Source organism: Eublepharis macularius, chromosome 12, assembly GCF_028583425.1.
Source record: "Eublepharis macularius isolate TG4126 chromosome 12, MPM_Emac_v1.0, whole genome shotgun sequence".
In the NCBI taxonomy this organism is placed as follows: Eukaryota; Metazoa; Chordata; class Lepidosauria; order Squamata; family Eublepharidae; genus Eublepharis; species Eublepharis macularius.
Window position 1 is genome coordinate 17716985 of NC_072801.1, and position 26947 is coordinate 17743931.

A 26947-nucleotide genomic window follows, 5' to 3' on the forward strand; every position below is an offset into this window, starting at 1 on the left:
GGCCAGAAATCAGGTGGGCGGGGCCACCTGACATGTGACCTCTTTGGAGAACTACCGGAACTGCGTTCCTGCGCGTTCCCCCTCAAAATGAGCCCTGACAAATTCTATGAGCCCTTGAACAAAAAACTTGCTTCCTTTTTTATGACACATTTCAGCTGCCTTCTCTGGAGCCAAGAGGCCTCCAGGCATGAGCAGCTGAGGTATATCAGTTCACCTGGGAACAGACTCACAAGTGGTAGCTGTTGCTGGTCCTTCAGTACTTTCTCAAATCCAAACAGGTTGCCTGTGATAAGTTACAGAGGCCCGTTTATCTCATTCAAACCCTAATATATCAAAACTATGAGTTGTGGGAAGATACTATGAAAAGCAGTGCCACGGGAAAAAGCCACAGTATTTCCTAATCTTTAAATTCTAACAACAAGCAAAACGGAAAATATTAAATGAAGGGGGATTTCCCACTCCCCCTTTCAATATATTTTCATTGCTCAAGAGAACAAGCATGAGTAATTTTCAGTTATTTTTCTGTTCAGAGTGGGCTTCAATACTCACAAGAAGGGGAAAACAACACACACGCAGTTATATTGGTTTAAGGGTGTTTTGTAAAACAAATTAAATTCTAATTCCTACAGAAGCACTTAAGGAAAAAAATAAAAATAGAAGAACTTAAAGCTGAGGAACTCCCCCCCCCCTCCCCCGGAAACTATTTCCACAATGTTAGCACGCTAGCAAAAAGAACTAAATAAGTTTTTGCTGTCTCTCAGGCACATTTCCCACAATGAAAAATGCCAGTATCTTTTTAAAATGCTTCATCTCTCTGTTCTGACTGCCATTTTCCCAGCAAAAGAACCCAGCTCTTATTTTCCACCTAATTCACTTCTAGAATAAAAATAAACTCAAGGACAGAAAGAACAAACCTCATTCAAAATGAAACATGTGTGGGAAATGTTCTGAAACTGGAAAACGTTAGTGAAAAGATATTTGTTTAGGAGTTCATTGAATTCATTGAAAAGTACACCAGTAACATTCGCTAAAACCCACATCACAGGCTCATCAGTTTCCACCTATTACAATACATTACGCTGTCAACAGCACACAATATTCCTGTCACTATGCTCGGAATAAAGTTTTTTTTCCTCATTTACCCATCTCACTGTGTCCTCCTTTGCTCAAGAGCGTGATTTTTAAAAAAATACCTCCCCCCCTTTATAAATGTATTTATAATAATTGTACAACATGGTGTCAACATTAATAACTGCTCAATATAAAAACTGATAATAACAGAATAAGCAACATGTACAACGTACTGAATCCCTTCAGAGTCTCAGCATTGCTAAATAAACACTAGACAGGCATTTAGGGAATTCCCAAACGTCAAAAAATTATCAGATCTCGGAAGTATGGGTTTGCTGGAACCACTTCTTGTTTGAACTCAAAAGTTCATACCTTGGAGATCTAGTTGGTTTTTAAGGGACTCTTGGAGCCAGATCTTGCTCCTGTCTCATAAAAAAGAGATAGCCAGACATGCAGCTCCCACTCAGTTTCTGCACTGGTCCCCTTGTTCCCCCTCTATTTCTGGCTGCTAACGAACAATTTTTTTTAAAAAAATGGAGTTAAACGTGAAAGAAGTTTAATACAAAAAAAATCTAATGATTATAACAGAATATTGATGAATGCAAAGTTCACCTGACGATCAGTAAAAGCAGGTGCCCAGTGAACTGGTGTGGGGAGGAATCCCACAAACCAGGTGCCACCATAGAAAAGGCCCTGTCCCTAATAGCCACTCCTCTCACCTCTGAGTTGAGGACACCCAGAAAAGGGCCTCAAAGAATAATCTCACGGCCCAGGTGAGGTTCAGATGAGAGCAGACGGTACTTCAGTTGTCCAGGCCCCAAACCATTCGGAGCTTTAAACCAGCCCTTTGGAAACGCATTGGCAGCCTGGGAAGCCGTTTAAGGACTAACAAGATATGTTGCATTCGATCCTTACCGACTAGCAGCCTTGCTTCTACTTTCTGAACCAAACGCAGCTTCCAGGCAGCCTTTAAAACAAGTCTCACACACAGAGCTGCAAGTGATCCAGCCGCCAGACCATACTGCTTAGAGTATTGCGGCAGGTGGGCAGTGACCTAACACTTTGAGAACGCGGGCACGAGCTTCATGAATTCCATGTACAACTTATATATTTATACACACATGAATGTACTCCTCACACTGTGTAACACATTATCAAGAAGTGTTTCAAAGGAAGAAACTGCTTTTCACTGAGGCAGAAACAGCAGCCTCTTAAGCCATAAGAAGGGCTTGTCGTCTTTTCAAAGAAGAGACTTGGCTCCTGTAGGGATCTGAAAGAGCACCTACTGCAACTACCATATAAATAATAGAGAGATGTGTGCGCACACACAAAAGGAAGCTGCCTTATCTCTTGTTCACAACACACTCAAGATTGGCAAGCTCGAACCATCTAATGCTCTTTTGACAAAGCTTACGGGGTGGGGGGGGGCGGGTAAATGAGCACTGCAACAGCCTCGTTTGTCACGTAAAATTATTGCATAAAACTGCTCTGGGCTAACGAGCAGAGAGTATCTATTCTATCCTCCCTCTCGTGAATGGATGTGTCAATGACTCATTAGCAGCTATGTCATATAATGTCACAAATGGAAGGAGTGTGTGTGTGTGTGTGTTTGTTTGTGTTTGGTGGACAGTTTACACTCACCTTCTGCAGTTTGACCTTCCCTTTTCAGCATCTGGACAGCTCCAACATATTTCTTTAGTTGTACTTTTAGGACCTCATTTTCTCTACAAGTTCAAAAACAGGAGTGAAATTAATATTGTTGCTTCATCAAAAAAAAAAAAGGAGTGAGACATATATATTCCGAACCAAGTTACCAAACACTACAAGCTGCTTTGAGCCAAGAGACATGACATGGTTCAAATATTTTAATAAAGCCACTAAACCAAAATACACCACTACCTGGATACATCATATGCTGCAACTACCTGGTTGTATCCTACCACTTGAACTCAAATAAGTGTAGAACCAGACCTCCAGCACAAGGAGTCTCTCTCTGAAAGATCTTCCCCTACACTGAAAGACTTTCTGATTAGCTTAGATTCACCGGGACAAAACTCTGGCGCACAGGAATAGACGCTGTCGCTAACCGGTATATGAGCAAATTAGCATAAGGCAGTAGGTGATTTATTGATACAATCAGCTCCATCTCAAGACTCTAGGACAGCGGTTCCCAACCTTTTTGGCACCAGGGACCGGTGTCATGGAAGACAATTTTTCCACAGACCGGGGGTGGTGGTGGTGGTTTTGGGATGATACAATTGTGCACTTTATTTCTATTATTACATTATAAGATATAATGAAATAATGATACAACTCACCACACTGCAGAATCAGTGGGAGCCCTGAGCTTGTTTTCTTGCAACAAGACGGTCCCTACCTTGCCTGCTCCCTGGGGCTGGCTCTGCGCTCGCCCACCACTCACCTCCTGTGCGGCCCAGGGGGTTGGGGGGCCCTGCTCTGGGAACTGCTGTGTGCACAAAAAGCATGCAGGCACTTCCCCATTCAGAGTTCTGTGAGAATACACTAACTTCAACAGAGTAGTGAAAGGAAATCTGGAACTTGCAGGAAGCAGGCATACACTGGTGCATCTAGACAGGAGGGGTGCTTAGATGGCATTCTTCCTTTGCTTCTTGGGGCAGTCAACACCAGCTAGAATCCTCTACTTTCTTTCCACTTACTCTCCTATTCGTCCACTTGAGGTGGTGGATCACTGCTGTGGATCATTTTGCTCTTACGTGGAGTACTTTTCTGCTCCAAAAGGGGAAATGCCTAGCGCTCCATAGCAGAGGACAATGGCAATGGACAAAGAGAAACACTAATGGAAAGGCAGTATAGGATCCAAGCCACAGTATCTTGCAACCTAACCTAAAAACTTAAATGCTTAGGATGACAACTGTTGCAAAATGTTGCTGTGTGCAGAGAGATCTTGATAGTGTCACAGGCAGACACATCAGTACAAACATTTAGAGAACTGGAGAATGCTGATCTATTCAGTAGGATTTGAGTTCAGTGACATCTTAGAGAGCAGCAAGATTTTCAGGGTATAAGCAAATCTTGTTGGTCTCTAAGGTGCCACTGGACCTGCAGATTGATCGATCAATTTATCAGTCTATCTAGATGACCTGGCTCTGGCGGCAATCAATACATGGAGGGAGAAGCGGGTTATTCCCTGATGGCCTCAATCCAGCCTCCATGTCATTCACTGATGACCACTGTTCTGGGCACCAGTTCACAGAGAAAACCAACAACTTGTATGTAGGTGTGTAGGCTCCGTTTACAAAGGAATAATACAAAGCAGATATGTTGGAGCCATATTCCACCACCCTGATCCTGGTCCTTACCTCTCCAGCATAATCTTAGCAAATGAAGGAGGTTTACAGGTAACATATCATAAGCATGGCTGTGGGGGATTGCGATTCTGCACAGGTGAAGGATTTGGTATTGGTGCAGATTTTAGTATCCAATAAATCTCATTCTTGGCTTTTTTAAAAAGTAGGTTTCTTGGGCTTATGTTGGTGAAGGCATGTTTGAAAGTTCTACTCGGCCCCATCTGGTTCCTGAAATTATCCATCCGGCTTCCAAAGTCAAGAGGCAAGGCTTACAGCCCTCTGCAAAATTCTTACACAGGGCCTTCAAAGCGCTTCATCTCGACTGCAATCCTTACAACAGCCCTCTAAGGGAGAGTCACTGTCACCTCTGTATTACAGATGGGGAGCGGAGGTTGAAAAAGAGGTCCTTCCTAGTCATTTCAAAGCAGAGATGGAGATTCGAACCAGGGCCTTGCCAACTCATAGTTCAAGCTAAGTTTCCACAGCTGCTATCACCAAACTTTGCAAAGGCACATGTATCTCATTAACATGCATGTATCTAATTAACATGAACAGAAATTGTTCATGCATAAAGCTTGGTGGTGGGAAATGCATTCAAGTCATAGCTGACTTACGGCGGCCTCTGCTGGGGCTTTCAGGCAAGAGACTAACACAAGCGGTTTGTCATTGCCCACCGTTGCATCCTTGGTCTCTTTGAGGAGTCTCCCATCCAATTATACTAACCAAGGCCAACCCTGCTTAGCTTCAGAGATCAGACTTCCTGGGCTATCCAGGTCAGGGCACAAAGCTTATGATGATACATATATTACAGCATTCTCAAACATTGCTCTCTTCTTCTCCGAGGTAGCTGAAGCTTCTGGATGGCTCAAGGTTCTGAACAGAAAAAGGGGAACTGAATATAGCAAGTGCTTCAATCTGGGACATGGGAGGTGGTGGCAGAAGTGTAACCTTTGGAACAGGGAGGTGGTGGAGAGAGGGAGAGAAAGGGAAGCAGTGGCTGGAGATAGATCACTGGGTAAGGGAGGTATGGGGAGGAAGTTGGGAGGTTGCTGGGATGAAGCAGCATTTTACAAGCCAGGTGTAGCCCCTGACATGACCCCTTGCCATATAAAGAGATTTTGGTATGTTGGCCCTTGACATACCCAGTTTTATAAACAGAGGTCATTTCACAGAAAAAGAGCTGGAGGAACTCATTAGCATAACTCATTAGCATATGGCATGCCCCTTGACATCACCTATCCTGGCTGTTTTGAATCCAATCCTGGCCATTCAGGGTTAAAATGAGGCCCAAAATGGCAAAAAGGGGATGAAAATGGCTGAAAAGGGGCCCAAAATGGTTAGGATCGGGCCGCTGCTGAGCGGGAGAGTGATCCACCACCCGTCAGAGGCTCGATCCAGGCCATTTTGGCCCCAATCCAGGCCAAAACGGGCCCAAAATGGCCGAGAGGTGGGCGGGGCCACCTGACATGTGACCTCTTTGGGGAACTGCCGGAACTGCGTTCCTGTGCGTTCCCCCTCAAAATGAGCCCTGTTTATAAAGGACATTCCAACACCCATAGAGAGTGAGATAGAGTGTCCAGAGCAGACTGGCAAAAAACTGTTTCACTCCATTTACAAGGCCAAGTTAGTTGCAATTGTTGCTTGTACAAGTCCAGGAAACATTTTACCATGTGTTCAACTGGAGGGGATGAAGAATAACAACTATATAAAAATGACCTTAGAAAGACTCTCCCCCAAAGAAAGGTCCTCTTGGAATTTACTGGGAAATTAGTTGGCTGCTATATTCTTTTCTCTTCCGTAATTACAGATGTGTCAAGTCAGATATCAGATCGGTGCAAGTCAGCTCAATCCAGCCCTTTGTGAAACTTTAGAAAACCCTTTGCCGAGATCAATATACATTACACAACTATGAAATTTTAATGAAGCTCTTGAAGTTTCTACACAGTTTATTACTCTTGTTTCCTGTATGTGATTACATAGACAAAGCAGCTGAGGTGGGAACAAAGCGCCACTCCAACCGGATTGCTTACCCTTATTACATCAAAATCAAACAAGAGTTATGCAGCTTCCTTAGTGGAAATTATATTTACCTTTTGCATCATCTTTTGGAGGGGGCTGAGTTTTATAAATATACACAATTTCAGATGCTGCTTCCATAGCAGAGACTAAGGTGTGCATGTATAATTTATGCACAGAAACACATGAAGAAAATACGCAAGGAGATGTCCTACAAGGAATGGTGGGGAGGGGAAAACCAGTGTGGCAAAATCTACCTCCTCCCACTCACCTATCCCATCTCTCTCTCTGGCATTCTATAAGCTTTCAGGGGCTTGGAGCAGGTCAGTTTCTCCCCAGTCCCCAACCTTCTCCCCCTTTAATGAACTCTTAGTCGCTCTTAACATACTATGCCTCCTCGAATACACTCAGTCCTGATCAAGCCGTTGGCTAGGGCATTACTTTGCATTTTGTATTTATCTGCATACCTGGAGGGTTTCCCAAGGATGCAAAGACCCTTACCCTTGCCCAGGGACAGCCTTTTTTGATTGGCACTAGCTGCTCTTTTAGGTATGATGACATACTACTACTGAGGAATTACACAATTTTAAAGTTGGCAATGAGAAAACAGAAATTGTTCAAGATTTTCTATTCCTTGGCTCAATCGTCAACCAACAGGGAGACTGCAGTGAAGAAATCAGAAGAAGATTGAGACTTGTAAGAGCAGCTGTGAGGGAGCTAGAGAAGATCCTTAAAGATAAAGATGTCTCTCTGAGAATCAAGATAATCCAAACTATGGTATTCTCTATTACTATGTATGGATGTGAAAGTTGGACAGTGAAGAAAGCTGACAGGAAGAAATGCAGACTCCCAGACTTAACTGGGGGGATCAGTTACGGGCCGCGCAGGAAGATGGCAGGATGCTGGGCAGCCGCTACATTTGAGAGCAGCGTGGGCTTCCAGCGGCCTTGGTGGAAGCAGAGCCCATGCAGCCCAGATTCAAATGCCAGCGCTAGCCAATCAAAGCAGGCTGGCCCCAGCGGCAAGGGGAAGGAAGAGGGCTGAGGACCTGGGAGGCACGCTTTCTGCGCAGGTCCACCGCCACTTCTTTAAAAGGGAGGCGACTCCCGCCCCTCGACGCTTGGATCTTGACCAGCATCCCACCCAGCCCTCCCTTTTGTCACAACTTTGGAGAAATCAGGCAGTGTGGGCATTGGGCACTGATCCGTTTGGGGGGAAACAGGACCCGTGAGCTCAGTTTCCTTATTATGGGGATCCCCTTGAGGGGTCTGCGGAGTGGAGCATGGCAGGTGCATGCCCAGCTCGGGGGCTGTCACGTCTGCAGGGGATCCACACAGGGGTGTACACCCATGTGGTATTCCCCTAATTATCATCCCATAGTTCCCCCCGCCCCTCAGCTGGGGTCTGAGGGGGTGTGGTGGTCATCAGCGGGCAGGCGGGTCGGCCAATGTTCGGATCAGTGCCCTATGCAGCACCAATGCTCCACGAGCTGTAAATCAATAAAGTTGTGGCCTCTTTGAACTCCATCATGGTTGTCTCGCCTTGCCTCCTAGCTCTCCTCCTCCTCTCAGAGATGGCCTGCAAAACTGATTCATTAGAAATGTGGTGCTAGAGGAGAGTTTTGCGGATACCGTGGACAGCCAAAAAGACAAATAAGTGGATACTAGATCAAATCAAGCCTGAATTCTCCTTAGAAGCTAAAATGAGAAGACTAAAGCTATCGTGCTTTGGTCACTTCATGAGAAGTCAAGATTCTCTGGAAAAGTTAATAATGCTGAGAAAATTGGAAGGCAGTAGGAAAAGAGGAAGACCTAAAAGGAGATGGCTGGACTCAATAAAAAAGCCACATCCTCCAGTTTGCAGAATCTGAGCAAGCCTGTTAATAATAGGAAGTTCTGGAGATCTTTCCTTTGCAGGGTCGCCATAAGTCAGAGGCAACTTGACGGCACATAACACACACACAATCACTACTTATGCACAGGAACACATACTATTATATGCACATCTCCTGTCCCACCACTCTCATGAGCAAAGTTTGAAGCTTTTGACAGACAGAAGTGCCCATTAGGCTACGGAAAGCCTATCTTAGGACTCAATAATGCAGAGGGAATTTCAATTCAGAAATTTTCCAAGGAATATCATAAATGCATGACCAGACTCTGACCTGATTAGATCTGACTTTTATAGTTTTAGGCTCATTTTTGTAAAAAAATGTGCACTCGCTATCAGTTGTGGAGGGCCTGCTTTACACATGATCGAGTTCAAAATGGACTATGTGGGTTTTGTAAGTTGGTACGTTCACACAAAAATAAAATTTAAAAAATCGTGTTACACAGCGTTAACTAGTCTCCATTAAATAATTCAAGAATACTTTTTAATAAATTCTCAGGTAGGTAGGTAGATTTTAACAGAAAGTTTGGGCAAAGAATATATATTTGTCATGCACCCACAACATTTCCCAATTAATGTTTGCTGAAGAATAACACTTCCAATTCTGCCACACAACAATATGAGCTCAGAGAATTTAGTCCAAGACGGAATGTACTGAGCACAAGAATTAATTCATTTAAAAACAGGTCCCCATAATTCACAGCAGCCATTTTTCATTAGCCATTTGTTACCTGCCAGCCATTAATTATCTGCAACCTGAACAAAATATATATGAAACAAAAGATTCAATTTTCTCTTTCTCTAATTGGCTTATGTAGATTTCATTCCCACCGATCTTAGCCCAACCATGAAAGGAGTTTTAATTAAAGATTCGTACCTCTATTGTTTCAAAGTTACAAAGGCCATTCGGGCAAGCTCCCGAGGAGAGAAGAGCAAGACTTGAGGCCAGTAGCACATTAGAGGCCAACAGGATTTCCAGGATATAAGCGTTCAAGAGGCAAAGCTCCCTTCATTAGAGAGCTTTGTCTCTCAAATGTTTATACCTTGAAAATGTTGTTGTCTTTAAGGTGCTACTGGACTCAAATCTTCTTGTTCTACTGCAGACTAGCACTACTACCCACCAGAGGAGAGAAGGTGTTTGATCTGAGATGCACAAAGACACATACAAATGAAGCTGCTTTATATTGATATGGGCCATTATTGGTCTACCTAGGTCAATATTGTCTACTTTGACTAATAGCAGCTCTTCAAGGTTTCATGTCTTTCACATCACTTACAATGTGATTATATTTTAATCTCGAGATGCTGGGTACTGAACCTGAAACCACCTGATGCACAGCGAAAGCTCTGCCACTGAGCCACGGCTCCACTCCACCAAGGGTCGTAACCTTCCATGCCACTTAACCCAGTACAGATTCCTCCTTCAATACAAGGAACTTTTGGTCTGGAGGAAGAGCCACTGATTAAACAACCCAGATGGATTTTCTTTACATGCTGCACAAGAATAGTCCACACAGAAAGTCTCCTGCACAAGCAATACTGAAAAATCTCAGCAGTGCTCTTGCCCTGTTCGTGTTCAGTGTACTGATGGACAAGCATAGTAGCTGTCTTCAGTCTTTTGAGACTTGGGACCCCAGTGAACTGCAGGCACAAGACAGGAAATCCTGTTGGTGTCAGTTGTCCGGAGTCTGGGTCCCAGCCCCCAGACTTGCCAGGAGGGAACAGTGGGAGGCAACCGGGAGGCAGTGGCCCTACCATCCCAGCCAGCAACCAGGTCCAGAACCTGCCCACTCCAGGGGGAAGAGGTGAAAGGCCCAAGCCTCAGAGGGCTGGGGGGAGCAGGAGGAGACCAGCCAGTCCAACCCTCCAGGGGAAAGAGAGGGGGCTAAGCAGGACAGAGGCAAAGGGCCAAGGCAGGGGGAACAGGGACCCAGCAACAGCCCAAACAGAGCCCTTACCTGCCAAGGAGGAGAAGCAGCTACTACAGCCCAGAGCCACACCCTGGCTAGAGGACAGCAGCCTGGCTCAGGAGGTGCTAGGAGCCAAGCCCCTCCAGGTGGAGCTGCCACAGGCATTCTGGGGGAGGAGATGGGTAGCCCCGCCCGGCATCAATGAGCAGGCAGCCCAGAAGCTGGCCAGGGCAGCTCCTCGCGAGCAAGGCCAGGCATGCTCAGCAGCACAGAAGCCGGCTGGGGCAGTTCCTCGCGAGCAAGGCCAGGCATGCTCAGCAGCACAAAGGCCTACTGGGGCAGCTCTTCGTGAGCAAGGCCAAGGAGACCTCAGCTGGGGATGGCTTGCATTCAACCCCATCCTGCCAGCAAGGCAAGGAAGCCAAGAAGGGATTAGTGGTAGGAGGGAAACACCTGAGGGAAGGCACAGCTGGGCCAAGTCAGGAGCGGGAACAATCCTAGAAGGAGGGCAGGGCGGGGAAAGGAAACCCTATATAAGGTGGCTAGGAAGAGCTCTGAGGTGGTGAGTGTGAATAAGGAGTGATGGTGTGGAGTGAGAGCAGAGCAGTGTGAGAGTGGAGGCTTGGAGGAGAGTTCTGGGAGGAGGAGATGAGGGAGGACGCAGGGGGTAAGCAGGCCAGGTTGAGCAGGCCAGCGAGTGGACTGAGAGGGAGTCTGGGTGATGTATACCGCCCCTCTATCCACAGAGCAGGGTCCTGCAGTATCCCTGGCACCCCTCTGATGTCAGGGCCGGCCCAGCTGGGGCCCCGCCCAGCGGCAGCAGCGACAAGCCCTGACATCAGTCACATGACATCCGGCACTGTGCCATCCAGCAGAGTTATTATGTCCACAGTAAATGTGTGTGTGTGTGGGGGGGGGTGCTTTCCACTGCAAGCATGCATTCGAATAGGATGGCCCTCTATGCCCTGGGTGCTAGGAAAATAAGGGCAAATGTGGTAACCAGGAGAGTAAACACCTGGTATAGATTGTTGTCTTATAAGCTGCTATAAACCATTCGGTTTTAATGTTGTTTAATGTTTACATTTTAGGTAAAATGCATTTTATAGTAATTTTATTTATATGCATGTAATTATATCTGTATTCTTCTATTTTTTTGTTTTTTAATGAATGGCTGTGGATTGTGAAGGCCTTATGGCCACATGCAATAAATTCATTTGGATTTGCACTGCAAGCATGCATTGACCACTGGAGGATCAGCCAGCAGTAGGGCAGGGCACGCAAGAGAAAGAAGGCAAGGATACTCACCTGTGGCAAGACGATGCCTGAACTTGCCCGTGCTAAAAAGAACCCTCTGCAGCTAGGAACGAACTCAACTCACTGTTCTGTTGACCTCAGGTGTGTGCATGGGCGAGGAGAACCAGAAGGCATGGCACCCTCGGTCTCAACACGTGCACACTACTAGCAGGCTCTTCCAATAAGCCGCAAAGAAATGGAGGTTCTAGAGGAGCCCACAACTCAGCAGATGGGGCTCACAATCCACTAACAGGGTTGGCGTGCTGGTCAATAGACTGGGTCACTGACCAGCTATTCTTTGGCTTCGGTCAAATATCACCAAATATTCCGCAAAGCCTAGAATGCCACTGAATATGGTGGCAGCTCTCTTCTTGCATTTTCTTATGGTGTCTTTTTAATAAGGGTAAGGCAAGGAGAGATGGTTGCCATCCGGCCAGACCAAGCAGCCTAGGCAAAGCTCCCGGTGCCCACTTGCTCTAAGCACAGATATCCACCAAGAGCATCATGGCATCACCTGACGCTTAAAGCAGACGTGACCTATCCTCCACCGATTTGTTAAATCCTTTTTTTAAAAAGCATCACAAACCTTTTTCTCCAACTAATTTAAATGAGAGAGACTATGACATTCCTCCCATCTCTCAGTTTATTTGCCTCAGATTTCTAGGTTGAAACCACTGCCTTCTTTTAGCTCAAAAGAACACACATCTTTGTAATGGGCTGTCAAGTACGATGTCATAGTTCTAGAGGATGACGGGCCTCTTCCAATTCCGTTCCTTGTCCTTTCAAATGATAAGTTTACAAGGAAGTAGGAAAGACAGTCTCAAGAATGAACTAACAAGAACCTGGGAAAGCAGGGAGGAGGGGGAATGTTCAAACGCTTATGCTTACGAGTGTACTTTTTTGGAAGACTCCACAAAACTTTATCATAAACAGAAAGCCGGTCTTCACCAAACTGAGAACTGCAACTGCTACAGTCACTGTGAGTAGCTGAGGCTAAAAAGGGAGGAGAGGAAAACAACATTGTACACTGTTTTGGGCGCTCCCTTAGGGAGAAAAACAGGGATAAATATCTTAAATAAATAACAAATATCTGAAGGTCAAGCCAAAAGCACTTTCATTATTTCAGTTTCATGATATTATACTTGCATACATGTTTATGGCCAATTTTGAAAGGGTTCTGGATGGAGACACCTCCCTCCTCCAAGAGCAAGTCCATTGCAGTGAGAGATCACAAAACAGTTCTACTGTTTGATAACATACCAACAGGGACAGTCGTGAAGCCTGTCCTATAGTGATAGACCTCATAAATACACAGATGGTACTTCTAGCTTGCAATGTAAAAAAAAATAGAGAGGTTTTGATGTTTTTGTTCATGGAAGGAAATAAGTGATCTTGACTAAGATGGACATTCCCACATTTTACTGTTTCTGCAAGAAGATCATTTGCAGAGCGCCGGTGTGCGTAGTGGTTAAGCGTGTCAGACTTGGATCTGGAAGACCAAGGTTCAAAAGCATGTTCTGCCATGGAAGCACACAGGGTGACCCTGGGCCAGTCATTGTCTTTCAGCCTATCCTAACCAGGGTTGTTGTCATAATAAAATGGAGGCGAGGAGGACAATGTAAGCCACTTTGGTTCCCCGTCTGGGAGAAAGGTAGGGCATAAATGAAGTAAATAAATATATCACTCATGCAACCAGTTATTTGTGGAGGTTAGCAACATTGCAGGAATACCGATACTTTCTCCACAAATTTTTTTAGCATAAAGATATAGCTGCGCCTGAGTACAAGACAAGCTATGTAAATGCATACAACAGTCCCTGATTCTTGTGGGAAACAAAAGCAAGTTCCCAGGGCTAAGCCAAACACAACATTGCAATCGACTTTGATTTAGATCAGAATCAACGTAAGGGACTACCCCGTTTATGTACTGCAGCAGCCAAAATTGAACACGGCACACACAAGTTTACAAAGTGCCTGTCACACAACTGGAGAGAATGTAATCTAACACTTGAGTCCCACTTTGTTATTTTGTAAGGTTTTGCTGCAAACCCTTAGATACATTTGCCTGCTGCATTGAGGCTGACAGCTGACCTATTTGTATAAACATTGGATGATATTGAATTTTCCCCTCCTAAAACTGTTGGAAGTGTTCCTATACGCTGCAGGAGCACAGGAAGACTCCAATAGAAGTCAGTGTGGATGGAAATACTGCTACTGATATAAAGAGAGTTCAAGGTTGCAGTGGTCTGGAGCCAATTTCAAAACCAAACATTCAGGTTGTAACAGCAAATAGCCTAACAAAGATACAATGGCAACTGCTGGAAAAACAAGGTACATTTTTACAGGTGTGACGGAATTAACTTTAATGAAAGGTTACCTAAGTGGAGCACTCAGAGAGTGGAAGGAGTTAACAACTGCCTAGGAGGGATACTGATTGACAGGTTGCTCCCTCCCTCTCTCTGACTGGCTAGTCAGAATGACAGTTGGTGCTGCCAGGATTTTTTTCAGATCAGTTAGGATTTTGAGTGGAGTTGAGAGTGTGAAGTCTTACAAGGATGGTTAGACTGGTACCCTCTGAAGTGAGGAAAAAGAGAATGTTTGCCTTAACTGGGACAACACTGTCTTAAGGAGGAATTTCAGTGATTAGTCCAAGTATAAAAGCCAGCACAAGTTGAAACCTGTTTACACAGCCAAGATAAAACGTGTGTGTGTGTGTGTGTGTGTGTGTGTGTGTGTGTGAGAGAGAGAGAGAGAGAGAGAGAGAGAGAGAGAGAGAGAAAGAGAGAGAGCAAACTACTAAGTACTCTGTTCTACCTAAAATTTTACCTCAGCATTTCATTCCCTGCCTGCCCATTTTCCATCCCTGCCTGTTCAGTAAAGTTGCTGTTTCTTTTGAATTAGTCAGCCTCCAGTGTCATTTCATATAAAGAAAAAGAGGGCTCCTGCTTCTCTCCTATCAAGTTTCTGGGCTGGGCTAAAAAAGCCAAAAAAATATCTGCTTCTCAGCAATGCTTATTCTGTGAACCTAGACGGATCATGAGAGAGAGGTCAGGAAGGGTTACATCAGTGCTTAGTTCTCGTGGCCCCTTCTTACATGCCCAGGGTAAGGCCGATCAACACCTTGGGGTCAGGTAGCAATTTTCCCCAGGCCAGTTTGGCTAGGGATCCTGGCAGTGTTTTGCCATCTTCTGGGCATAGAGCAGGGGTCACTGGGGGTGCGGGGAGGGGAGGTAGCTGTTTTAATTTCCTGCATTGTGCAGGGTTTGGACTAGAGGACCCTAAAGGTCCTTTTCAACCCTACAATTCTAGGGTAGGACAAAAAGAACTTTAAACTATAATCAGAGACACACTACTTGAGGCTGTTCAGCCACAGGGAGCAAACTTCGATTTTGGCAGGAAAATCTGCCTCAGAGTGGGGGAGTGAAGGGGGATCCTTTATAACAGGAACACCGGCTTAGCAAATCTATTAAGTCACTTACTGATTGCAAGCCCTCACGCCTTAACATTACAAAGTGCACTTTTAGGATTCACAGTTTTAAAAGCTGAGGAAGAAGACCGGGGGCGGGGGGGGGAGAGGCAACAAAAAAAGCAACATCTTGGATGTGATGTGCTGCTCCCAAGGAAGGCGAATTGCAGACCCTAAGGTCCAATGATCTAAGATGACATCAAGGCTGCTTTTCCTACAGCTTTTGTTTCCCAACAACCATGTCACCTACTTACTTCTCCAACTTGCATTTGCTTTACAGACCAAATAGCATCTGGATCAGGGCCAATTAACTGACAGATACTCTCTGTGCCATCGCCTTCAGCGCTGGGTTTGTTTCTGGGTTATGCTTAGTATAAAGACCCCTATGATCCACCAGGCGTATGGCTGAGGCCAAGCTGGACCCCCACCAGCCCAATAGAGGTGAACGCCCTCCCTGCCAGAGACATCTACCATCAAACTTTTTAACCAACTGCAGAAGTAATTTTAATATGGCGGATTAGGTGGCGGACTGATTGATTAACTTGATTACTCCTGCGCTGCTTTCTTGTACTTTTAAAAATATTTATATTGCACTGTTTTGTATTGCTGTTTTAAAACTGCAAAATGTAAGTTTCTCAGTGTGCTGTTTTACAGAATGTAATCCGCCCTGAGCCTGCTAGTTCAGGGAGGGTAGAATAGAAATTGAAAATAAATAAATAAATATGTGCCTGTCATTGCAGTCAGTGCAGAAAAACGTACATTTTCCATTTAGCATGTATGTAAATAGTATGGGTGTCACAAATGGTCCAGTACTGGCAGGTTTAACCAGCCTGCAAGAGGTGCCAGAAAGAACGGGTACCCCTCTGAAGTCAGGGAAAAGGGAACATTTCCCTGCAGGGCTTCTTTTTAGGGGGAACGCGGTGGAACGGAGTTCCGGCACCTCTTGAAAATACTCAGAAATAGTGCTTGAAAATAATATTATTTCAAAGAATCCCGTGTGTCTCTTCCTCATTTCCCTCTTGAGAGTTTCGCCACCTCTTTTCCCAGGAAAAAAAACCCTGCTAATGAGAGAATCTAAGCTGGTCCATGGATAGGCATTCTACATTTTAATTTAATTTATTACATTTATATTCCGCCCTCCCCTACATGCCAACACTGACAACGCTATATCGCCTATGACATGGTTAGGATCTGCACAAGGCCATCCTCAGCATGGGATGAAGACTCCTCAGAGAAAGAGGACCCCCCACCCCCGGGTCCCTGTTACACCCAGGGCTCCAAGTACCTCAGGATCTTCAGAGGAAGGTCCCAAATCCAACAACGCAACAACAGGATTCAGTGAGGATGTTGAATTGGGGACCCCTTAAGTGAACTCCTTTGCCTCCGGAACTCTCAAAAGTCTCCCCCAATACCCCAAGAGCAAAGGCGGTGGGGGGCCCAAAAAGCCCTGAAAAGGTTGAGGAAGGACAGCTCGAAATATCCTGAAAGTCAGTAGGCCACTGCACTTGGAAGTCTTTGCTGGCCACTGGGGACAAGACAGATGAAGCTAACAGTTCCCAATCATCTTGGGATCCAAACTCTGCTGGTTCAACACAGCATAAAATGTATGCTTATTTCCAAATTGCTCAACTCATACCTTATTGTATTTGTTGACTGAATGTACTAGCTGCTGATCATATTGACTTGCACTGTGTAATCCGCCTTGGGTCTCAGTGAGAAAATAAACAAAATAAAGCCATATCATGCACTAACCTGAGCGACAGGCACCCCTCTTGAGGGAGTTCCAGCCATCCAAGCCCCTTTTCTGCCTCTCTAGCTCCTGTTTCTGGACCAGTGGGCAGCTTCAGCTCTTCCCTGCATCAGCTGCCCACCTACATACCCCCACGCTGGCCGAGGGAAGCAAAGAGATGCCACTTCCTCACCTTGCCAAGGCCTGGGTCTTCACTGAATAGCGCTCTTCCTGCTCCGAAACTTTCTTCTTCAGGTTGTCTATTTCCTGACGCAGACCAGCAGAGTGTTCCATTTCTCCGTCGAGCAAGTTCCGCAGAGATCTGAGGAAAGGGATGCAGCGTTATGCTGCCGAATGCGATTCGCGCATCACCTTGGTTAATAGATTGAATGAAACTACAAAGAGAATGAACGGCATCCCTGTACATTCCAGCTATGCATAATAAGCCAGAACGAGGCTTCAGAAGCCCAGTTAAGAATTTTCAGAGCTTTTCACGCAGTTATGAGTATTGTATATAATGCTCGGTAGCCACTGCCTTTCCCACACACCCCAAACATCTGACATTTCCTATAGCTTGCTTATTAAGCCAAAACACAAAAGCACAAGAAATAGGATGACCTCCAAAAGTTGTCGTAATGGCTGGGCAGGTCAATTTTCAAAGCTGATTCTACTGCTGCACCTCTTTCTAGGAAGGTGACAGCCCTGTGTCATTGCCCCACCAACATGAACATAACCACAGGGCATGAAGAATCCCTCCATAAAAGTGTGCGATGCCATTCTCACAGCAAACACTTACCACATGGCTGCTGATCAGAGGTGCTACTTCTCAGCAAAATAAAGTGAAAGGGGGAACTTGCAAGGACCGGATCAGAATTTCTCTGGGCCTGGTACACATTTTTAAATCTTCTCCATCCAAGTGCAGTAATCTTATCACATTTGCAGTCTTGGGAATGATTGGGAGGGGGGGGGGGAATCTGCTTTCATTGTGAACTGACATGAATGGATGTTATAGTAACAAGTTTTGAGCTTGGGCTGGGCCCCTGGGATCCCTGGACCCAGCGAAGTGTAGAGGAACTCTTGTGTAGAAGTGCACGGTCCCATTCAAGAGCTGCAGGTAGCGCCTCCGTCAGAAACCCATTTTTCGAGGAATCCGATCACAGAGGCACACCATGCCATTCCAGCAAGAGACACATGTTTGACAACAAAACCTTCCAGGTTCATGAAGTTAACCTCAATATTATCCTTAAGGCAAATTCATAGAGTTTCAACCAAACGTTTCGGATGTTCATGGAATTCCAACAAAATTTTGAACGGGTTTACCCCACATGGGATGTGTCCTCTCCAAGAAGGGTGTTGCCTTCTTGTAAGGGATCATAACAGAAGGACATGTCCATAGTATTACTCTCTTTTTACCTGCTCTGCTCTTCCAGTTCATGCTTTCTAGACATCATGGCCACAATGGCTTGCCGAAGCTCAGCTAAGGAAAACAAAGTGCAGGAAAATCTATTACTCTCATAGGTTAAACAGACCTTGATGGGCAACTCAGAAAAGCTCTTAAATTCATTCTCAAAAAGCAGGTGGGAAGGTAAAGTTTTTTTTTATAAGCACATGAACCACCAAAGTCCCCAAATGCTTTTAGAAACTAAGAACCGTCAAGATGAAAGGATTTCCTCTCTCTATCTTGATGCTGTTGGGTGTTAAACATTTTTCACCATGGACAGCAGGCAACCAGACCATTGGAGAAAACAGACAGACTGAATGCACTGCTCTTCTGAGAATATTTTACTTTCAAAGAGCTTGTATTTGACAGATTTTAGTGGAATACCTATAATACAAATAGAGAAAAAAGGGTACTTGGAAATACACCTTCAAATGTGCCGTAACACCCTCTAGAGTGAGTTATTAATTTAAACACTCGCTGTGGAAAGTCAAAGATTAGGTAAATACAGTTTGTAATCATCTCTTGAGAGGGAGAGTTAGAAAGTGAAATAAGCTGTTTCTTAAAGACCGTTCAGTTCAGGAGCTAGTCTCAGATAGCTTTTGAGCACACTAGGAAGATAAGGCTCAGAAAAACCATTTCTTTCCTTGGTTTTACAGATTGGTCTTTCTTTCCTTCTAACTCCTGAAAAATATAACACAATAGACTAGGAGGAGCAGTGTCCAGTCAATAGCGTACAGTGTACAGTAGCAACACACCCAGACAAATTTCTGCTCAATATAGTTTTGTCCTCTCATTTTCTAAACTATAAACTGCTTTGAATGGCAATACGTAAACAAGATAAAATGCATAAATAATACCATTAATGACATTGATATTCAAGATGCTTACATTGTTATTTTTATTATTCATGTCAGCAGGGCTTTTTTTCTGGGAAAAGAGGTGGTGGAACTCAGGACCACACAATGACATCACTTTGGGTCAGCTGGAACAAAGGGGGAGTTTTTTAAAGCTTAAATCGCCCTAGGTGAAAATGGTCACATGGCCGGTGGTCCCGCCCCCTGATCTCCAGACAGAGGGGAGTTTAGATTGCCCTCCACGCCCAGCTGGGCATGGAGGGCAATCTAAACTCCCCTCTGTCTGGAGATCAGGGGGCGGGGCCACCAGTCATGTGACCATTTTCAAGAGGTGCCAGAACTCTGTTTCACCACGTTCCAGCTGAAAAAAAGCCCTGCATGTCAGAGATGCAAATAAAGCTCAAAGGTGTTCCTGCTGAAGAACCTAAGAAGAGCCCTACTGGATCAGACCGCCGGATGAGACCAAAGTCCAGCACTCTGTTCACACATCGGACAATCAGCAGCCTCTATGAAGCCCAGAAGTGGGATGACTGAAACAGTATTCTTCCACCCTTCCTCTCCTATCTAAACTCTGGTCATTTCCTGAATTGCCTTATTCCGTTGTTGACCAAAAAGCTACTTGTATATGCAGCCAAGTTTCTATACTCTGCAATGAAAATACGGGCAGAGATGGTGACTTATGCACAATTCATTCAAAAAAATGTGTGTTAGATCGCCAGTTGTCGCCAGTTTTACAGTTGTATTAGACTGATGATGTAGTTGGAAATAGCATGGGCAGTATTTGTATAACTCTATTTTCTTCTTTATTTTTTCTGCTTCTGTATGGCTTGTGGGCCATAGGAAAAAACTGACTGACTAATGGGAAATTTGTGGATGGGGAGAAACATTGTAGATCTTGTTAAAAGAGTTGGGCAAAGTTGTGGCAAGCTCAGTGCAGGGATCTGGCTATATGTGTTGCCTTCCCTTGTTCAACAGGGCCTTCTTGGTTGTGGCACTAGAACTATAGAACTCCCTGGCATAACTAACAACAACAACAACAACAACAACATTTGATTTATATATTGCCCTTCAGGACAACTTAACACCCACTCAAAGAGGTTTACAGAGTATGTTATTATCCTCATAACAATCACCCTGGGAGGTGGGTGGGGCTGAGAGAGCTCTAGAAGAGCTATGACTGACCCAAGGTCACCCAGCCAGCTTCAAGCTAGGAACCTAGTCTTTTTGAGTTTCAAAGCATCAGACATGGAAAGAAAAAAAACTTTTGACCTGCTCCCTTTTTAAACCAATATCCGTAACTGCATCTGGCAGCAGCTAACTCCATGGCCGATTCCAGATGACTAACCTTAAGTCGCTTCATGCCGCCCTCTTCCGGATCGCGACGGGGAAAATGCGAAATATCGCGTTTCCTCGCGCGAGTTTTGCGCGACGACGCGCAAAACTCGCGCGAGGAAACGCGATATTTCGCATTTTCCCCGTCGCGATCCGGAAGAGGGCGGCATGAAGCGACTTAAGGTTAGTCATCTGGAATCGGCCCATATGTTAACAATGCATAGCAACAAAGAAGAATTCTTTTTTGTCCAGTTGTCTAAGGAAAACCTCCCAGCTAAATCAAACCTTGAAGCACCAATAGCCTTTGGCAGGCACCTGGGCTTTTTAACTAGGTCAGAGCAAAGACCACCCGCAGAACTTATCATGCTTTCGTAAGCAAAGGTTTTCCTTGGGTACGTTTGCAAGACCGTATCAGTGCGAAATGAACCAATGGTTTTAGACTGAAGGGAAAAGGAAGAAATGCAACTACATTTCCTTTCAACCCACCTGTGCTACAACCGCTACCTCCCAAACTGAACACCACTTGTTGCTGTGTGCCTTGTGGCCTCTTATTATCACACTCCGCTTTGTATTTTATACCTGCTACCCGTTTATAGCATTAACGTTGCTATGCAACAAGCTGGAAGCCATTACCCTAATAACGGAAGGGCAGAAAGTGAGCTATTCCAAGACCCTTTTCAAAAATATTTTCTTAAGAAAAAAAACCATACTTGCTCACTGCTCTAAATAGAAAATGCCACTAGAGCATTTCAAGGCTTTGGTGCAGCTTCCCCTTACAGCACTGGGTGCTCAGGTCGAAGCAGAACTTTGCAAGAAAGGATATGACATGAGTGCTTTAGCAGACTGAAGACGGAAACAAACAGTGCAAATGTCATTTCTGCTCACCCACCCCTCCTCAATCCTGCCATCCTGACACCTGCACAGAAACTATCCCCCTCTCTAGCAGCTCTAGCATGGGTAGAAAGAAGAAAATAGTCTTGCTGTCACTTCGGGCTACTTCCATGCTTCACAGAAGCAACTTAGATTTATACCTACCAACATTGTGTGTGGACAACCCAGGGCTTTTTTTCAGCAGGAACGCAGAGGAACAGAGTTCCAGAACCTCTTGAAAATGGTCACATGGCTGGTGGCCCCGCCCCCTGATCTCCAGACAGAGGGGAGTTGAGATTGCCCTCCGAGCAGCTGAGCGGCTCGGAGGGCAATCTAAACTCCCCTCTGTCTGGAGATCAGGAGGCGGGGCCACCAGCCACGTGACCATTTTCTCCTAGGGCAGCTCACTGAGTCCCACCACCTCTTTTCCCAGGCAGCTGGTCACATGGCTGGTGGCCCCGCCCCCTGATCTCCAGACAGAGAGCAGTGCAGAGGGCAATCTCAACTCCCCTCTGTCTGGAGATCAGGGGGTGGGGTCACTGGCCATGTGACCATTTTCTCCGAGGGCAACCCACTGAGTCCCACCACCTCTTTTCCCAGAAAAAAAGCCCTGGAACAACCAATATATTTGGAGGGGGGAGTATATCGTGGAGGCATACTAGTCAGAGATGCTGGCAAACCTGGATTTCTCTCATTGGGGTTTTAAGAAAAAGCTGGTAGGGGACAAATTCCGACACCAAGGAAAGAGAAGGGAAGTCAAGGACACAGCAAATGGGCCGCTTTCACCCAGGGCAACCAATGGCTGCTCTGTGTTCTCAAAGACTCCTTGTGGACACTGGAGCCCTCTATACCACCTAGACCTGATACAAATCATCATGTGAAAATGAATTTAATGAGTTACAGGGCTCCACCCAACACCCCACAGCTAGAGGGGTCAGCCAGAGAAGGAAGTAGGAAGCCAGCCAAAGCTGCCCCGTAGTGACCCAGTGAGGCAGCTGTGGTCTTATGAAGAAACAGATATACACACCTTCATGCTTACCAGTGCATAGCCACTGCAGTATTTTATTTAGAAAGCATAAAAAAATACATCTCACTAAATATTCCAAAGCGATCCAACAAGAAACACAGAGAGGAAGAGGGAGCACTCAACCGCCTTTTGTTTTTAAAACTGGAAATCAACCCCCCCTCAAAAGAGCCAAACCTATTACCAGCCTAAATTCAAAAACACTAGCTCCACCCCAAAACAGAAGTGTCATTGCAAGCATTATGTACTGATTTTGAAAACAATGGCCTATTTGTTACTATTTCCATGAAAACCACATACTGGGACCATTTATTTCCCTACAATAGGAGAACCAGGAAATTGTGTCAAAACAACCATGAACACATGCATTCAGAGATGGAGAAAAAACATTTTCGTTACATAGCAACAGAACAAGTTTTTAACTAGAGGGAGGAAAAACAACCACCACTTTAAAACTTGTTTTATTTTTAAAAATGACACAAAACCCAATGTGGTGATCAGCATTATACACTTTGGTGCAGGGTTTTTTTTCTAGGAAAAGAGGTGGTGGAACTCAGTGGGTTGCCAGCACAGGGGGCAACTCTTGGCAGAAGGTGGTGTCCCTGGTACCACATGCGCGCAGGCAAAGTGCGCGCATGCTCCCAGGACCAATGACGTCACTTCAGGTCAGCTGGAACAAGGAGGGAGTTTTTAAAAGTTTAAATTGCCCTCGACAAAAATGGTCACATGGCTGGTGGCCCCGCCTCCTGATCTCCAGACAGAGGGGAGTTTAGATTGCCCTCCGTGCCGCTCCAGCGGCACGGAGGGCGATCTAAACTCCCCTCTGTCTGGAGATCAGGGGGCGGGGCCACCAGCCATGTGACCATTTTCAAGAGGTTCCAGAACTTCGTTCCACTGCATTCCAGCTGAAAAAAAGCCCCGCTTTGCTGTATATGTTTAGGAAACGAATAAACACCGCACAACTTGCTGGTCCACTGTCACCCATAGTTAGTTCAAACTGCAGTTTGCAAACACTTCTGTATTTGGAGCTGGTTTGTAAAAACACCAGTGTAGATATATCTATTGCTATAAATCAAGCCATCACAGAAGAACTGAACACAACCAAGCACAACTCCACACCTGGATCTAACATGGGTAACAACGCACACACCTCCCCCCACCACACAACCCTGCTCATTGCCATCACTGCAATAGTCAGGGGACAGCCAAACAGCAGCTGGTTCATCCCTCCGTATCTGGAGTCTTCAGTTCAGCAGATACCTCTTTCCTCGGGGGAACACGTGCACTGAGCTTTGACTATCATTGCTGCGAGCTGTTTCAGGAGCCATTTGGAATTAAAAGTAGGATATTAAAAAATCACAATACGCAAACAGCCATGATTAGTCTGCCCACATTTAAAGGGGAAAGGGGAGAATTGTGGAGACTACAGGGTTACAGGGTGGGAAGCGTTTTATCTGTCTTGAGACACAAGGAGTTATACAGACATCCTTGGACACAGTCCTTTACAGTACAGCAGTGACCATATAAGTGCCGGAAAGAACAGTCAAATCCACTCTGAGTTGTACACTTTCATCTTCACGGGAAAATTGTGAGTAAAGGATATACAGTGAGCAGTTCCCACACCCAGCTTCATGCAATACTCTCTTCTCCAAAGCATTCGTTTTACCACTAACGATGTTAATGTTTATGTTTAAACAGACTCCCAGCATAGCTGGCAATGAGGTTAAATATCACCCACTGAAACACAGAAACAAAATTTAAAATAATCGACGAGCAGAGCACACAGCCTGCAAATACAAGAACAATTCCTCCCCCTACTGGCACGCAGCATGTTTACATCCTATATTTGGGGAGGGGGGGTCCTTATAATTAGCAATGGGTGAACTTCCCTCCTTCGACCTTTAACAAGCAGCATCCCTAAGGGCCAAGAAGGAAATCTTGCTTTTTAAATGAGAATTCTTAATGGGACAGCAAAGATTTTGGGGGAAGAGGGATTTTCATGCCGCTACTTGGGAATTTCAAGATGCTAGAACCCGAGATAAAACCCGAAAAACATTAAAAATATGTTTTCTTCCGGCTCTAATTCAGCAGTAACTTACCAACTGTCATGGATTCTGGCACGGTGGCTGATGGCAACAGATCGTTTAAGGGGTTCTCTTGGTCACGAGGGCTAACTTCTCCCCTGTTTAATTTTGTTTTTAAAAAAAGCAAAAGCAATTTAACAGAACCACAGAGGACATCAGACCTTCAAAAGCACGGGGCACAATCCACTCGGTGGCCGTTGAGGTCAGAAAGAAAGGGTATACATTTTGTAAAACAAAGTAAATATAGTGGTTAGAGTGTCAGACTAGGACCTCAGAGACGCAGGCTCGAATACCCGCTCTGCCTTATGAAGCCTTGCTGGGTAACCTTGGGCCAGTCACAAAGTCAGCCTAACCCACCACACAGGATTTTTTATGAGGATAAAATGGAAAGAAGAAAGTCAAGGTAGAAAACAAAATAACCCCACCTTCCAAGAATAGGCAGGTGGGGCAACCCAGATGAGGTCCTTCTTAGTGGTGGCACCAAAACCCTGGAACTCTATTCCCCGGGAGATTCGCTCATTCCCTTCTGTTACCGTCTTCCTCCAGAGGGCGAAGACTTCGTTTTGTTTCGTTTGGCATTCTCTCATTGATCCCGCAATGTTTCCCCTGGTTTTCCCTTTTGTACATATTTTAGGTTCTGCTTTTAAATTGTTATAATGATGTATTTATGTGTTGGGCTTAACGGCTTTTAAGTTGGCATTTTAATCCATATGTTTTAATTTGTTAGCCACCTTGATGGCTCTGTGAGGGCAGAAAGGCGGGTTAAAGATCCTGTAAATAAATAAATATATACCTGTAGAGCAGTTCGGCGTTCCTTTGATCCAATTCAACCATGAAATTAGCACTTTCATGCCCATCTCCGTTCTCCAGGTTATCTAAAATCGTACACAGATAATTTAGAAGACGTTAGACCACAAACACAGCTCCAGCTCATGCCCTGCCTTTTTGGGCCCCATTCCACGGTGCATTTTGTACCCGGCCTCATTAACATTTGCTCTCAGCTGTACAAGAAAGTCCCTCTGGGATGCTGCTTAATCTTGAGAAGAAATGCACTGATAGATTCAATTAAATATTGTAATCAAGGAAACCAGCTGAGGGGAGAAGGGGGGAGAAGAAGCTTGCTATCTGCCTGTTACTGAACATCTTTTTTAAGACTGACATTCTTTGCTCAGATAGATGGATCGCATTTATTTATTTACCACATTTCTCCCCGACATTTCCTCTGTATAGCACACGCGAATAGCATCACTGAATCAAACTTCCTCAGAAACATACCCTGTGTACAAGCACAAGCACCTACACACACACTTTTTTAATCTCCTTCATCAACGCAATGCAACCATAAAGCGATCTGACAATTTCAGGAAGTAAGAAAATGAGGATGACAGTGTCTTAATTGCAGATCTGAAAAGCCTCTCTCTCTCCTGCCTACCCTGTCCTAAGCTTGTTTCTAGGCACTCGAATCTCATGCCCGTTCAGGATACCTCAAGGTACACTGAAATTTGACGCTTCTTGGCACATCCTTAAGCTGCTATAAAACAGAGATGGAAGACATCCTTTGCCTCTAACAAGGTTGAGATTTGTAGGTTAGAAGGAGCCCTCCAAGCCAAGAAAGACTTAAAGCCTACCCAGGGGAACAATTAAAAACAACTACCACCTTTGCCTGGGTCAACTGAATCGTTTTTTTTGTATTTCTGCATGTGCTCTCAGAAATATCCACCACGCCATTTACTTTTCCTGCCCTTTCTTCCACAGAGCTCAAGGCAGGGCACAGAGTTCTTCCCTCGTCCATTCACCTTCACATCAACCCTGTGAGGTGGGTTCAGGAGAGAGAGGATGATGATGGCCCAAGGTCAGTCAATGAGCTCTCATGTCTGGAGTCAGGGTCTGAATCTGGTTCTCCCCAATCTTGGCTGACAATAACCACTTTATTACTTTCGATAGTGGGCAAAGGTACACACCGAGAGGAGAAACTTAAGTTTTCTTGTTACACTTTCGGCAGTAACTGTTTTTGAAACTGACCAATGAGATTGAAGAAACTTGCAAACTAGACGACTTTCATTGCAGTTTACTGGACAATAAATGCTTTTGTAGCTAGTTGGTCACAGCGCTGTTTGCTCAAATTAAACCCAGGCAAGGTCTCACAGACTGCCACCAGAACCTTCAAAGTCCTGTTTCTAGGTCCAGAGTCTGCAAGCTCTTGTACAGCGGTCACCATTTCCTGCTTCCCCATTCCAGAAAATGCATTATGCTTTGCTTGCTAACCAACAACCATATTGTGATTTTATAGGTTAAATCTGAAATTAAAGGAAACCCCCACCCAAAAAAACCTACCTGATTAGGACTTTGCATGCACTAAAATGTATGGAACACCAAGAGCCGCTGAGAATTGGCTACAGGAGAAAAGTAATGGAGGAAAGCTTGTCGACGTGAGCCGACGGAATGAGGGAAGGGGAGGTGTGGGTGTGTGTATGTGAGGCAAAAAGGGAACCAGAAAATTCATTCAAAGAGAAACTGAGGGTATGTGAGGGGCGCTCCGCCTCCTAGGAGCCGTTTCGGCGGGAAAGCGGCCGTGCTTGCGCGCTTGGAGGCTGGAGCGCCCCCTAGTGGTTTAGAGCTATAGAAATCTCCGGTATCGG

At 45.2% G+C, this 26947-nt stretch overlaps 1 protein-coding gene across 4 annotated transcripts in view; it reads right to left on the reverse strand.

Moving 5' to 3' along the window:
• The window catches only part of SNX29 (sorting nexin 29), a 244645-nt gene that overhangs the window by 195272 nt on the left and 22426 nt on the right, over positions 1 to 26947 (reverse strand). For all 4 annotated transcript variants that reach the window (XM_054995524.1, XM_054995526.1, XM_054995525.1 and 1 more), the window contains exons 10-14: positions 25102 to 25183; positions 24324 to 24406; positions 18117 to 18180; positions 16897 to 17025; positions 2713 to 2795 (exon numbers count right to left, since the gene is read on the reverse strand). In XM_054995524.1, coding sequence (XP_054851499.1) covers positions 2713 to 2795; positions 16897 to 17025; positions 18117 to 18180; positions 24324 to 24406; positions 25102 to 25183 — 441 coding nt within the window. The remainder of the gene's footprint in view (positions 1 to 2712; positions 2796 to 16896; positions 17026 to 18116; positions 18181 to 24323; positions 24407 to 25101; positions 25184 to 26947) is intronic.